Source organism: Canis lupus, chromosome X, assembly GCF_011100685.1.
Source record: "Canis lupus familiaris isolate Mischka breed German Shepherd chromosome X, alternate assembly UU_Cfam_GSD_1.0, whole genome shotgun sequence".
In the NCBI taxonomy this organism is placed as follows: Eukaryota; Metazoa; Chordata; class Mammalia; order Carnivora; family Canidae; genus Canis; species Canis lupus.
This window is the reverse complement of record NC_049260.1, coordinates 18046780-18061222: the sequence shown is the minus strand read 5'-3', so window position 1 is coordinate 18061222 and position 14443 is coordinate 18046780. Positions and strand designations below refer to the sequence as shown.

The 14443-nt window shown below is 40.7% G+C and overlaps 1 protein-coding gene across 4 annotated transcripts in view; it reads right to left on the bottom strand.

Moving 5' to 3' along the window:
- PHEX (phosphate regulating endopeptidase homolog X-linked) overlaps positions 1-14443 on the bottom strand; it is a 209933-nt gene that overhangs the window by 53527 nt on the left and 141963 nt on the right. For all 4 annotated transcript variants that reach the window (XM_038587067.1, XM_038587065.1, XM_038587066.1 and 1 more), the window contains one exon: positions 6392-6495. In XM_038587067.1, the coding sequence (XP_038442995.1) occupies positions 6392-6495 (104 nt within the window). The remainder of the gene's footprint in view (positions 1-6391; positions 6496-14443) is intronic.

Here is a 14443-nt window from a genome sequence, read left to right as displayed (position 1 = left end):
ACATTACTGGAAATCAAGAAAACAAGTGACTCCCCTAGTCTAGACTAAAACTTATACTCCTTTCCATAGATTGTGTACTCTTTTCCTTCAGATTTAGGAACAGTATTTCAATAATCCCTAATGTTTAGCAAACAAACCTGCCACCTGGTCTACTTTCTTGAGGAAACAAGTGGAGGGGAAAGCACCTCTACTGTCCTAATGTAAGGTTAAAGCTTAAAATAGGGAGATTATCCTGGATATCCAGGTGGGCCCAATCTAATCACTAGTCCTTAAATAAGCAGAGAACCTTTCTTCTGTGGCTAGAATCCCAGAGATCCAATGGAAGAAATCAGATTCCAAGAATCAAAAGGATTTGACACATTGTTGCTGGCTGAGAGGTAGGGACCATGGAGCAAGGACCAGAGAGAAACCTCGAGAAGGGAACAGTGGCTCCCAACCGACAGCCAGCAAGGAAGTAGGGATGTCAGTTCTGAAACTACCAGGTAGTGGAGCTGCCAACAGCTCAATGAGCTTGGAACAGGATTCTTCCCAGAGCGTCCAGCTATGAGCCCCGCCAGCTGACACCTTGATTCCAGCCTTATGAAACCCAGATCTGAGGTTCCAGCCAAGCCATCCTGTATTTCTGACCTACAGAACTGTGAGATAATACATTTGTGTTTTGAGTTGCTAACATGGTAATTTGTTAGAGCAACAACAGAAAATTAACACATTACCCAAAGAACCCAGTATTTCTATGTCTGAAGTTTGAGTCAAGAGGGGAGAATCCAGGTGCCTCTCAACTTGGCTTCTAAATGACCCCGGACTGAAGCATAATATTGAAAAGATGATGTGTATTCCTAGAGCTCATTCCTTCTCTTCCCCTCCCTCCCACCTCCTCCCTCCCTTTAGCAAAGAATGAACTAGGATAAGGGTCCCTGCGGGAAAAATGCTTCTAACCGCTGATGGACAAAGGTGGACAAAACAAATCAGATGGGGCCTGAAGGGGCCTCTGGAGCTTCAGTGATAATACCTAAAACATCTTCTGTCAGACACAGGATCTCACCTTTCCTGACTTCCCAGAGCTCTTGCTGCCTCTAAGGTATGTTTGGAGGCTTGATTATACCCAGAGCTGATATTAAGTGTCTGCACCAGTAGATCCTACCACTTGTGGGTGCTCATTATTTCTTCTTATTGGTCAGTGCCCATGCCAAGCTGGCCTTTAATATTTTGTCTGTCTCCCTCATTATATCCAAGTTTATTCTATATTTGGTTTTACTATTCTCTAATACAAAGCTACCTACTCCAGTTTTAATATGTGTTTGCAATTTTTTTATACTCCTCCCATTAAGAAGTGGAGTCTAAATCCCCTTCCTCTGGATTATGGGCTAGCCTTAGTGACCTGGCTCTACAACATAAAATGCATTGGAAATGACACCAAGGGACTTCCTATGCTAGACAATTAAAGGCAGTACAACCTCCCCCCAGTGTACAGACATGCTCCCTTCCCCCCTTTTTCTCAGGAACTTACTCTTTGCAGCAATTCTTGTTTTACGCCTGTAAATCTTGGAGTGTTTTGTTACGGGGCAGTAAATAAATGAAACACTGAAGACTTCGTTGTCCATAGATTAAGTTGTAACCACTGGGTGTATTGCTATATATACATCTACTTGAATAAACAAAGAGTGTCACTCGAGTGCTTTAAATTCTTCTTACCATGACTTTAGGGGGTTTCTGCGGTCTGTGTTTGGGGAAGGATTTAGTGGACAGGGTATGAAGAGGCCTCATATAAATTTCAAAAGAAAAATATATGGGGTTGTAATTATACTGGACACAGAATACACAAAAGGAGTCTAATAGTAATAATGAAATACAATTGTCTAAAGACAAAGACACTGGTACCCTGATTTCTATGGAACATACAGAATAGATATACATCAGGCTAAAGTTTTACATTTTACCTATCAACTCTTAAAGATAGTTGCAGGAATATGGAATGGCAAAACCAAAGAATATTTATTACTTTATTTCTAATATCATATAGATTATATCCTTCCCATTCCAGGCTATAGATAATGCTTTTGCAAATAAAAATAATGGGCAAAACCATAATTTGTGTAGATATCTGTTATATTTGTACATATTTTTAAATATTTATTTTTATTTATTTTAGAGAGAGAGAGAGAGAGCAGGGGGAGGGGCAGAGGGAGAGAGAATCCTGAAGCAGACTTCCTGCTGAGCACGGAGCCCGACTCAGGGCTCATTCCAGGACCCTGAGATCAAATCTGAGCCAGGATCAAGAGTCAGCCACTCAACCAACTGAGCCACCTAGGCACCCCATATTTTTTACATATTTTTTAAAAGATAGAGAAAGAAGATCCAGACATGTTTGGTCACAACCAAATGAGAGTGAGTTAATAGGGAAGCTGATTTAAAGTCATTTCCATAAAAAAGGAGATCCTAAGGGGAAAAAATTTTTGACTCAAGCCAAGCAATAGACTAAATCCTCTATTTTTAAGCAAGCTGATGAAGTGACAATTCTTAGAACTAACCCTAAGTGTGTACCTTCAGGGATGACCATCCAATTAATCCCATTCTTGCTAACATTTCCCAGTGCATTAGAAACTTCTTAATGCACATTAGTTCAGCTGAAATGGATTCCATGAGAATGAAAGATAAACGGTATTTATCTCCTATACCCACAAAGAAGCAAAATGTTATTTCAGGGCTTCATAGAAATATAATCACGATGTGCTATTCAAGGTAAACTAGTGTAGTGGAGCTACTCCAGAATCATTCCCACTAGATTAACTCATCAATTTTCAAAACGAAAGATGTGAATTAAAGCCAATGGATATCATGAAGCTAAAATTTCCTACGATGCCTGAAAAGGAGTGGCCCAAAATTTCTTTTAAAAAGTTGACTATCCTATCACTTTACGACACAAAGAGGACCTTAAATTTTTTAATGTTGCTATCTCTGGAATATATATATAATCTGAAGAAATAAGAATTAGTACTATTGAGGGGCATCTGAGTGGCTCAGTCAGTTAAGCATCCAACTCTCGATTTTGGCTCAGGTCATGATCTCAGGGTTGTGAGATCAAGCCCTGGGTTGGGCTCTGAGCTCGGTGGGGTCTCTGCTTGAGATTCTCTCTCTCTCTCTCTATCTCTCTCTCTCTCTCTCTCCCTCCCTCCTTCTGCCCCCCCTTGCTTGCATGCACGTGTGCACGCTCTCTCTAAAATAATTTTTTTAAGGAAAATTATTAGTACTATTGCACTGATTTTCATTCCTGGGTAACTTTTCCAGAAACATTAACCAATTTAATGTCCTTCTGAAAGAAGTATTTTGACAGAGAAGAAAACTAAACAAAATCACACAGTTCACCTAAGCCCACAAAGTTAGCCAGCATTTTTCCAAGCATAAATAAAATATTAGAAATAGTCAAGGCCCTTAGGATCTAACAGTCCATCAGTATTTTATGATATTAAAGAGGACACACTTAGGGATTTTTCAGTTAGCAACCCACACCTTGCTATGCACCCAAATGAAAAACATTTTGAAATTAAAGAATTACCTTGACAGCACCTCTAATATTGAGAAGCCCAAACCCTGAAAATTCTGAAAAATACAAGTGACAAAAATACCTTGAATTTTCTACAAATTGCAAGAAGAGTTTGAAACGATGTAAAGTAGGTCTGAGAAACAACAGGATGATTCACACAGATCTGTGACTATCATACTACATGTAGATGGCTCATCAGGATATTGGAAAGTGTTTGCTGAAGTCGTCAGATTCAAGAACCTACTTTTAGAACCCTAAATCTAAACTTCCTATTGAATAACTGAGGTTAGGAATGAAGCGAAAGGAATGGGCTGAGAGATACTGTGATGACAGCAGAGAACCACGGACAGGGAACACAGAGCTTTAACACAGTTATCTGGCATTTCCAAAGAAGTTTGAAAGCCTTCTAGCCTTCTGTGTTCTTTTGATTGGGGTCAGGGATGGGGCAGGGGAATAGCTCACCTTCGGCCTACTCCTTAAAGTCAAGCACACGTAACTAACTTTGCGAGTGTGTGTTAGAGGAAGGTTAGAAGGGCAAAGGGCAGATGGGAGCCATGGGTAAAAGGGAGAGGCAGTAATCACAGTGTAAGCCAAAGGCTGGTACAGGGCCGAGAATTTCTAGAGTCTAGAACAGAGCAGGGAGTTGGAATGGAGGGTAACAAGAGACCCAGAGAACATAAAAAGAGCCAGCCAAAGATCTGGAGACCAGAATATCAAGCCAAGGTTAAAAAGTGGGCCATAAAAAAAAAAAGTGGGCCACAGAATCCAGGCTTCCAGCTAGGAGGATATGAAAAAGTTAGCAAATCCTTTTCACAACAATCAAGTAGAAAACTGGGCAAGATCATCAACAAACAACCATTTTAGGGCCCTGGGAACTGATCATCAAAGCCAAACAACAGACTGAAAATGTTTAATTTTGGAAAATCACTAGAGCCTGGGATTAAGCAGACCAGGAGTCTGTAGCCTTCTCACCAGGGACCATTCCCTTCCCTTCCGGGCCAGGTCAGTGAAAACTTGGTTTTATCAGGATACGCAGGGCTGGCTGGAAAATCAGCAGCTTTGCTGCCACAGGGGGTGAGCTCAATTGGGAGGGGAGGTGAAAACCTGCAGCCCTGTCAGCTACAAGTGGCAAACTTGGTGGAAAACAAACAAGGAATACCCATAGCTCTGCTTGCTTGAAGTTACAGCTCCCACTGGGAAGACCGAGAGATGAGCTGGAAATGTAAAGGGGAGATCTTGGAAATGGAGGAGTCGAGGAAGGGTGAGATAAGCTCTCTACACGTGCCTGGCTGACTGGGACCCTAGGCACGTATATGGGGGAGACTCCCAGGCCCATGGAGAAATGTCTTCCCCGCCCGCACACAGATCAGCTGGCAGAGAGCAGAGGCCCTACACACTCGAGGTGTTTGACCCCAAGGTCTGCCCCAGTCCCTGGCCGAGCACGAAGCTATGCAGACAGAGGGGCAACCGCGAGCAAGACAGGCTAAAAAATAAAAATAAGATTTTAAAAAATGAGCAGAGACATCCCTGGCCACATCCTATGGGGGAGAGAGATTCTGCTGTCTAAATGGAGGAAAGTTGCTTTTTAAAAAGCCTCAAGAAAATAAATCAGAATCCACAGTTGCTACAGTATATTATCTAAAATGCCATTTTCAACAACAAAAAGGAGGAAAAGAAGGAGGGAGGGAGGGAGGGAGGGAGGAAAAGGAAGGAAGAAACAAGGAAGAAAGAAAGAAAATCACAACAGAGAAACAGAAACTAAAAAACAACCAAATGGAAATTCTGAAATTGCAAAGTACAATAACCAAAATGAAAAATTTGTTACATGGGTCAAAAGCAAATTTGAGAATACGGAAGAAACGATCAATGAATGTGAAGACAGAGCAATAGAAATTATCCAATCTGGAGAACAGGGAGAAAAACGGGCGAGGTGGGCCCCAGCAGAACCCTGTCAATAGCAGGCAGAGCAAAAAGTAATCTAGACCTTGTATGTAACACTGCATCTAGTGTACTGTCAAGGAATCACATTTTTAAAAATGGAATCTAAAGGTGAGCTGAAGAATTTCTCAATTGTAAGCCTCTCATTCATTTGTTAAATGGGGATGGTGCTATTTATTAATAGCACCTACACCTCACAGAAATGACGAGAGGATAAAATTAGTGGTAACAGGTGAAGCACTTCCAGGCACACTGTGAACATAATCCTTGTTAGCTGCTATCAGTATCATCATCATACACATTTTGCTAGGGAAGGAAATCATGGCTGGCCCTGGCCCAAAAAGATCCTAGGGAAACTTTCCTACCTATAGGGATAGTTCCTATGGGCAGCTGGGAAGAAGGAGAATAAATCATAACCACTACGGGAGAAAAGTAATGGAGCCATCAGTTCTTTGACATTTATTACTTTGACACAATCTTCTAGTTACTTTTAAATTATACAGTTACTTCTACATTTGTAACCATACTTTATTTTTTAAGCATTTGTTCTTTTTTAAGATCTTCGAAAGTTTCTACCTGAGTGTGAAATTCTAGGGAAATTTGTTTTCCATATACATATATTCATAACTACATCTAGAAATGACTTGAACGTATGCATCCTAATAAGCCTCCTTGCAACGTTTTGGTGCCAGGAGTGGGGCAGCCATTCTTAGAATGAAGAACTGATTCATATGATACCTGAAAGAAGAGTTATCAAAACCTAACATGGGTTTGGCCAAACCCAGGTAACTGGCCAGCCAGCTACTCTGACCAGAGGGGAATTACAAAATTTGACCTAATGAGACTTCACTACCCACCAGCATATCTATTTCTTTTCATTTTTGGGTTTTTGTTGTTGTTGTTTTTACTCACTCTGTTTTTGGAACCGCTTTTCGCAGCCAGAAGAAATCAGACTGTGCTAAATACTTGCGGGTTTGCAGGACATTGCCGAAGTAGTCAGATTCTGAAAACTTGATCTGAATAAAACAAACCACAACCATCATTGTTCTAAGTGCAGACAGAAGAGGGCTATGAAAAAAGCCTTCAGCACACAAATGAGCAACCAAAGGAGAAGCTGCACTCCTCAGGACACCTCTTAGCGGTCACCAGTTAACCCAGTATCCACAGAGCCATGAAATTTGATCTCAGTGATTTTCTTTTAAAATAAAAAGCCCCCAAATCGATATGATTATTTCTGCATCACAGTTAAAAAAAAAAAAACAAAAAACAAAAAAAAAAAAAACAAGAGAAGCTGTAGTAATTTATGATGCATTTCATTTGCTTTATAATTGAAAAATCTACTTCAACCTTTGCAGGACTTATTCTCTTAGGTTTGAAATTTCTTGGCTCACATGAGTCCTTGATCTTTTATAAAATGTGTACTTTATTTATTTGTCACATAGGTTCTTCTAATAACATTCAGTTTAGTCAGCTAAAACCTCATTTAGCTTATACATGATGATTTAGTCAAATGTTAAAATCCAATTTACTGAAATCAGCATTTGTTCATGAAGGGAAAACAATGAAAGTGATTCAGAGACTTATTTCCCCCACTAAGCACAATGGAGTCACTAGAATTATTTCATTAATAACAGAATTTGTCTAACACCACTCAAAAAAATTCTCTGGTCTCTAAAAATTAATGAAATTACAGAGGCAAATCATAGATTACAGCTTGCATAGAAAAACAGAAAGTTGATACGTCATGACAATTTGTGTATTAAAATAGGGAAACAGACATAAATGATTCTTGAGTTCTTTTCCTTTTTTGGAAGGAGAACGGCAAACACTTTGATCCTATAGGCATCAATCTACAAAACTAGCAGTACTTAACCTAAATACTGTAAATAATATCTGTGCAACAGTAAAAGCAATGGTACGTAGTGATGTCTAATTCTTTGATCTGAAAATGTATTACTGTGGCAAATAAAATAAGAAAAATACATGTTTGAATAAGCAAATAACCCAGAGTAATCAAATTCTTACTAGGCATAATTTCTTGGTAAGTTTAAACCATACTCTTTTAAAAGCAAAAATTAAAATATAACAAATGCATGTATGTGAAATCCACAGGCATTACTTTATACATTCTGAATATACACACACAATTTGTTGGTTATAGATTTGACAGTCACCTATTTGTCGGCCAACCCCCCGCTCACATTTATCTCTTCCCTAACATCCAGTGGATACTCAGTATGTCTGCAGAGTAACTTTTGTTAATGATTCATCTTGCTCTTTCCAAGGGATCAGGCCAAAATATAAGGGAAGGAGCAAAATAACTAAAAGCACAGGGAGAAAGGCAGGCAGGAAAGTATCGATTCCTGGCATTTTGGTGTTGACCAACCAGTTATAAAGATATGACTTTAAGTTGTCCCTCCTTCAAGCTTCTTAGTGGGGGGTGGCTGATAAATAAATTGTGGTACAGTCCCATGATGGAAAACAACACAGCAGGTTAAAAGAATGGTATATAGGCATGAACGTGAAATAATCTCAAAAGCAATGCTGAGTGAATAAGGCAAGTGGTACGTATGAGCAAATTTAAAGTTGTAAATCATGTGAAATGATACTGTATGTTGTTTATGGATATGTACCTATAGAGCAAAAGCATAAAGAAATGCATGGGAATAACAAACACTGAATTCCAGATAGTGTTTATTCATAGGGAAGGAGGCAGGCAGGAAGAAAGGACATTAGGTCAAGGCAGATTATCAGATGAGTTTCCAGTGTATCTACTTTCTCCATCCATTTCAGATGGATATGTGCATCATAAAGCTAACACAGCAACATTTAGTATTTGTGAAAGCTAGAGATGTTCGAAAAAGGACTTTACATACTTTCCCAATGTTTGAGGTACTTCAAAATAAAATCTTACAATTAATTGTATTTAAAAATAGAAGTTTATACTCAACCTCAGAGGAAAGAGAGTAAGCTCCTTGTTTTCACAAGCAACCTTAACCAGCATCCTAATGCATCCCTGGGTCATGCAGTTAAAAGATGTGTCCGCTTTTCAACCCTTAGCCTTTTTTTAGCTCTTGGTCCCAAGACAGCTCTGCCAGGACCTTCAGAATATGATTGTAACTGATGAAAAATTCAGATAGGCTCTTGGGTTCACACCACTTTCTGGGAAATTCTCTCAAAGGAATTCCCTTCAAAAATACTAACTTTTCTTTTTGGTAACATCAGTGGGGTCGGTTGTTACTTTTGGAAGAGTTGACTAATTGGGATACTTTCCTGCTCCTTTTGGGAAAAAACCCGAAACCTTGATATTCAGGTTATTCTACAGACATTAAATGGAACGCCATCCAAAAAATTTCCTAAAAAAGGAGAGTCCCAAGTAAAAAAATAATAATAATAACAAATAAAAACAGTAAAATAAATAAGGTTCTATCATTGCCATAAAAATAATCATGGGGAGCAAAACTCAGAGGCAAGTAATTACAATTTGCCAAAAGCTTATCTAAATTTAGGATAATTTTTAAATTGCTTTAATAATTAAACAGAATATTTGCTATTTCTTGGCCTAGTTTAACTGATCTATTCCATTCATTTAATGGAAATAAATAAAGGGGTAGAGGTAGAGGGGGACAAAATTTTACTTTTTCCTGTGACACAGGTTCAGTGTTTGGGGGAAGGGAAGGGCCAGCCTGTTACCCCCAAATGATAGATGGGGGAGAGAGCTGAAGAGATTATGGAACTTGCCAAAGCCATATCGTTCAAATCAAGAGGCTCCTAATTTCAATGTTCTCCTTGGTCCTAATAAGAAAACTGGTGATTGAAGAGAAACAGTACAGGGAATGAGGAGGCGAAGGTAAGAATTAAAGAGTGGAAGAGGCAGTGATTAAATAGGTGATGAAATAAGTGATTAAACAGTTTACTTAACATCATGCAGCTGTTAAAATAATGCTAATTAGGCTAGGGAAGACAAGGCCAAAACAAAGGGTTAATGGTAAAGCTCAGCATACAAAATTACCCAGAAGCATCAATCTCAGCAATACAAAAACAGAAAGACAAAATAACATGTGGCAACAAAAGCATGTATTATTATGTTCCGGTACCAATATTATGGGTGCTTTCTCATTCCTTTTCTCCAGTTCCCAAATCTTCCACCAGGCGATAATACTTTGATAGGTATACATATTTCAACAGGCCCTTGAGTGAAAGGGGAAACAAATATGAAACCTAGCTACCCCTGGGAAAGTTCCGCTCGTAGAGAGAGAGAGCAACAAGGACAAATGCACACGAATATTTGAAAAGCACTTGCAATCTTAAAAACAAAAATGTTTAAACTCTGCAAGGGACAAAGATTTGCTCAGATGCCTCTTGTGCTATCCATTACTGGTGAAAACATAGGTTGGGGGATCCCTGGTGGCGCAGCGGTTTGGCGCCTGCCTTTGGCCCAGGGCGTGATCCTGGAGACTCGGGATCGAATCCCACGTCGGGCTCCCAGTGCATGGAGCCTGCTTCTCCCTCTGCCTGTGTCTCTGCCTCTCTCTCTCTCTCTCTCTCTCTCTCTCTGACTATCATAAATAAATAAAAATTAAAAAAAAAAACATAGGTCGGTCAGGTTGACCATTACGTCTCCTGAGTTGTCTATTGGGCGGTCTTTGGGAAACTAATTGGGGCTCTTGTGTCATTTCCTAAGAGTGGCTCTCCAGATCCTAAAATTCAGGAGAATCTGAATTTCTCTTCCTGGAAATCCAATCCGGGGTACCAAGCATCAAGTGTCACAGACAAAAGGGATAAAGCTGTTACCACCCCTTGAAGGTGAGGAACACGTAGTGAGGGCAGAACAAGGAAATGAGTTCAGCTTCTCGGTAGGATAGGTACATGTTGATAAGACACTACAGGAGCCAACAGGATGAATAGATTCTAGAACACTTTTTAAGTTAAATCCATCTCAAGATACTCAGAGATATATCCAAATATCTTCAAGACAGATTTTATGTTAGGCACCCACAGAATTTTCTAAAAACTTAATGAAATTCAGATTTTATACTTATGTTTTCTCTTATTTATAGCAAAGTAATATGCAAGATTGCTGCATTTAGACAGCTTTGTCCATAAGTATTATGTGTGTATACATATATACACACCTACACAGAGACAATGTTCAAAATGCTTAACAACTTACATATAGGGTACACTGTGGATGAGGCAGTACCCACAAGCAGCCACCTCAGGGTGACTCTGAGAAGTGCCAGCTAGCATGCCACCAAGGAACCAGGTGCCCTGCAGCTACCACATGGAGAGAGGGGAGGACTCGGTCTCCTCTTGTGAAGGGGACACTCAAGATGCAGGCTAGTGTGTGGGGGTTACGGAAGATTGGCTCAAGGCTGGTAGGTACCAGGGCACTCCCCTCCAGCGCCCACTCTTGGCTCTTCTGAGCCATGGTGGTCAGAGATAACTTGATAGAACTTAGGGCAATGTTCTATTTTGTTTCTTTACCTATTGAACAGAATTGCTTCAATATTTTAGCAACCTGTTTTTCTGGGGCATATGAGCTAAATATCATCTCACTCTTGCACAGTGGCAGTAGCACTCTCTGTCACTGATACACACACACACACACACACACACACACACACACACACTCCACTGGCTAGAGCAGACCAAGACCCACCTCAGATAATATCATGCAGGTTCACATGTCTGAATATCTCTACATGCGTATCGATATGTATGTATGTGTTTATCACTCACCAGAAACATTGATCTTCTGTGAAAAAGTACCCAGATCCAATTCTCCTAAGTAAATAGAGGCCAGCTGGGACTCTGACTTCACTCTTACTCCAATTCTCCATTGGCTTTCACAAGAATGAAATACCTAGGGGAGCTGGTTATTTACCCACTGTCTCTCGGCTACATGCCCACCCTTTTACTCTGTTCTAGAATGATGGGGCTGGGAATCTGAAAACTTGATTTCCCAGGCCTGAGTGCCAGTTGGCTTCCTGCCAACAGGAGGCGCTGGGAGGCACTGGGGGAAACCAGCAGGTGGCAGGAAGGGAAAGGATGCTGTGTTTGTTCACTTTCATTCTCTCTCCTCTTTCTTCCGACAACGATTCTAGAAGAATCTTTAGCTCCTCTTCCTATTAAATCTCCCCTCTCTGAAATACCTAGTGCCCTTCTGGCCTTCCCGATTAATACAGCAACCTTTCTACAACTGGCATCAATTTGATCTTGAGTCTATTTTCATCAAGGACCAGTGAAGGAACACTTTGAAAGGCTAATCTGAAAATGGACTGATGCCTATATGTTTAAGCCAACCAGCAGGCTCTCCCGCATGCTACCAGCGCTTGACATAAAGGGCATTTCCTCTCTCCCTGCTCTTTTCAAAGACTGAAGTAAGATTGTTGTTCAGAAATACTTGGCCAGGTATCTCGGTTTACCTTGTCAATCTGGGGTGGGGGTCAGGTTTCTTCTCTAATTCTTCACATTTGCCTCCAAGTTCTTTTCCATTTGCCTTTGTCTCCACATGAGCCCAACTTCAGTCTTCAGCCTTTCTCCTTGACCTTCATCTGATCCGTCACCTAATCTCTATCCTCTTTCCTTTTGCCTTTCTGCCTGATGAAGCATATCTTCACTTGTGTCAAATAAAGTAAGCTGTTTGTCATTTCTAACAGCCTCTCGTGCTCAGAGCTTGTATTACCAGAAATTTCTCACAGACCCTATAGTAGTCCTTATCTACATGTTTCTCAAAACTGAAAACACAGCCTTATTGTATGCCAGGAACACTTTAATCCTACTGCTGTTCACCTTGGCGACACTATTACTGTCTATCACATCAAGCATCCTTTACCTACATTCAGGTTGGGTTTTATTCATTTTTTTCTATCTATTTCTGAATACAAATGTATTTTTATGTCAGTATTGGGATGTTTTTTCACCGTCTGTTTTTTGAAAACTGTTACAAACTCTTGGGTGCAACTGTGTCTGCTCTGGCAGTGAGTCAAACAAAAGCCATTTCTTGACAAAAGTGCCTAAAAATTCTGGTGTGTAATGGCTTCAGTTCAGACCTTGGAGAAACAAGGAAACCTACCTAATACTGCAGGCTGCCTGGCATCTGGCTTCTTCTCACAAAAGATACTGCATTCAGCGAGTATGTACATTTTGGGCACTCACTTTAGACAAGAGCAGACTGCCAACGAAACCTGATCAACTCAATGTTGTGAGTGAGCCCTGAATGCTATCCTATTTGATTAAAGCTTGAGACTGTTCCATCCGTACAGCCTTTTAAATCAATTTAGGGCACCTGGATCCTGCATGAGGCAATTCATAATGACTTTTCCACGCCAAAATAATCTATAGTACATACAAATTGAAGATGTCATAACTGATGCTTATATTGCGCTTACTGCGTGCCAGGGTAGGTTTTAAACATGCTAAACATGTTAACTTATCTGATCTTCACAGCAGCCTTATAAGGGAGGGATTATCCTTCTCAGCTTCATTCTAACATGAGGAATCTGAGGCACAGAGAAGCTATATAACCTACACTAGGTCACACAGCCAGAAAATGGCAGCCTAAGGATTTAACTCCAGGCGCCTTGATCCCAGGGTCCGTGTTCAGAACCACAACACCAAAATGCCTCTCACACCTTCTCATCTGCATCCTTGACTTGGAATAGTTGCCAGGCTCATCCAGGCTCCCCTTCCAAGACATTCTGTGCTGGTGATGCTCTTCTCAGCAGCAACGGTGCTCATAGTGATCTACAAAGTTAACAACTACCACTCACAGGGAACCTACTTATGTGCCTGAACATTATGCTAGGTGCTTTTACATTTACATACTATCATTTAATCCTCCCTGACAATACCGAGACTTGCTTATTATTATTTCTAGCACCCAGTGTTTGGGAAGGTCTTTGAAGACTTGACTACAACTCAACCTGTGAGCTGGACCTGAGCAACTAGAGGCCCCCCACCCCCTCTCCTGGGAATGCAGGTTCTACTTGCCTTTCTCGATCCCAGGGGCTGCCCCAAGGACACAGCCCTGAGACAGGGATGTGGTGTTGAGCACACCTGCATGGTATACATGACAGAATTTAGTTATGGCCTCTATACAAACTTTTAAAATCTGGTAGGCAGGTGCAAGGAGGGATCCACTCATCTTGCTGACTTTGTATGTAAGTTCCCTTGGCTTATGAAACCCACCACCTACCACCCCAGAGTGGTCTGCTCCTTTCTCCAGTCTCTCCCTGCTCTCTAAGTACAGGGAATGGTTCCAGATTACCCCCAGGGAGCTCCTGAGGAGCTTCTAAACCAACACCCAACAACCCAAGGGAAGCAACTAATCGTGCACAAGATCAGACAACTAGTAAGTGGAAGAGGAAGAAGCACTCTAAGGCCTGTGTTCTTAACTGCTTGACAATATGGCTTCCCCTCCCCTTTTCTCCCCTTCGGACCAGCTCTGGGAAAGCAGCCCCCACCAACTCTTCAAACTCACTGCTCTTCCTCCTAGGTAGGTACCTGACAAGGACCTTGCAGAACCCCTTCTCTGATTACAGGGAGAACTTTCTGGGCTCAGATTTCAGTGCTGGCTCTGGCACTCTGCAGGACACTGAGGAAATCACTTAACATCCTTGAGTCTCTACATCCTTTTCTGAAAAATGGGGATAACCACCATTTACTTCAGAGGATTACTGTGGGGCTTACAATATAATATACTTAATGTGTCAAGTGTGTCGATATATTTTTGGGGTTTTTTTTTCGATATTTTTAATAATCATAATAATACTGAGATTTTTCAGCATCGAAACATACAAGATGGGTTAAAGCAAAATTATTTTCCCTACAGAACAACTGGAGCAATACTTTGGAAGGCTGTATCTTGGAGCCTCATGGAGAAACTCTGTAATTAAAGCTTTCTCTCTCTTTTGAATAACATTATAAAACTCTAATGTTCGTCTACAAAGCTAGGACTGC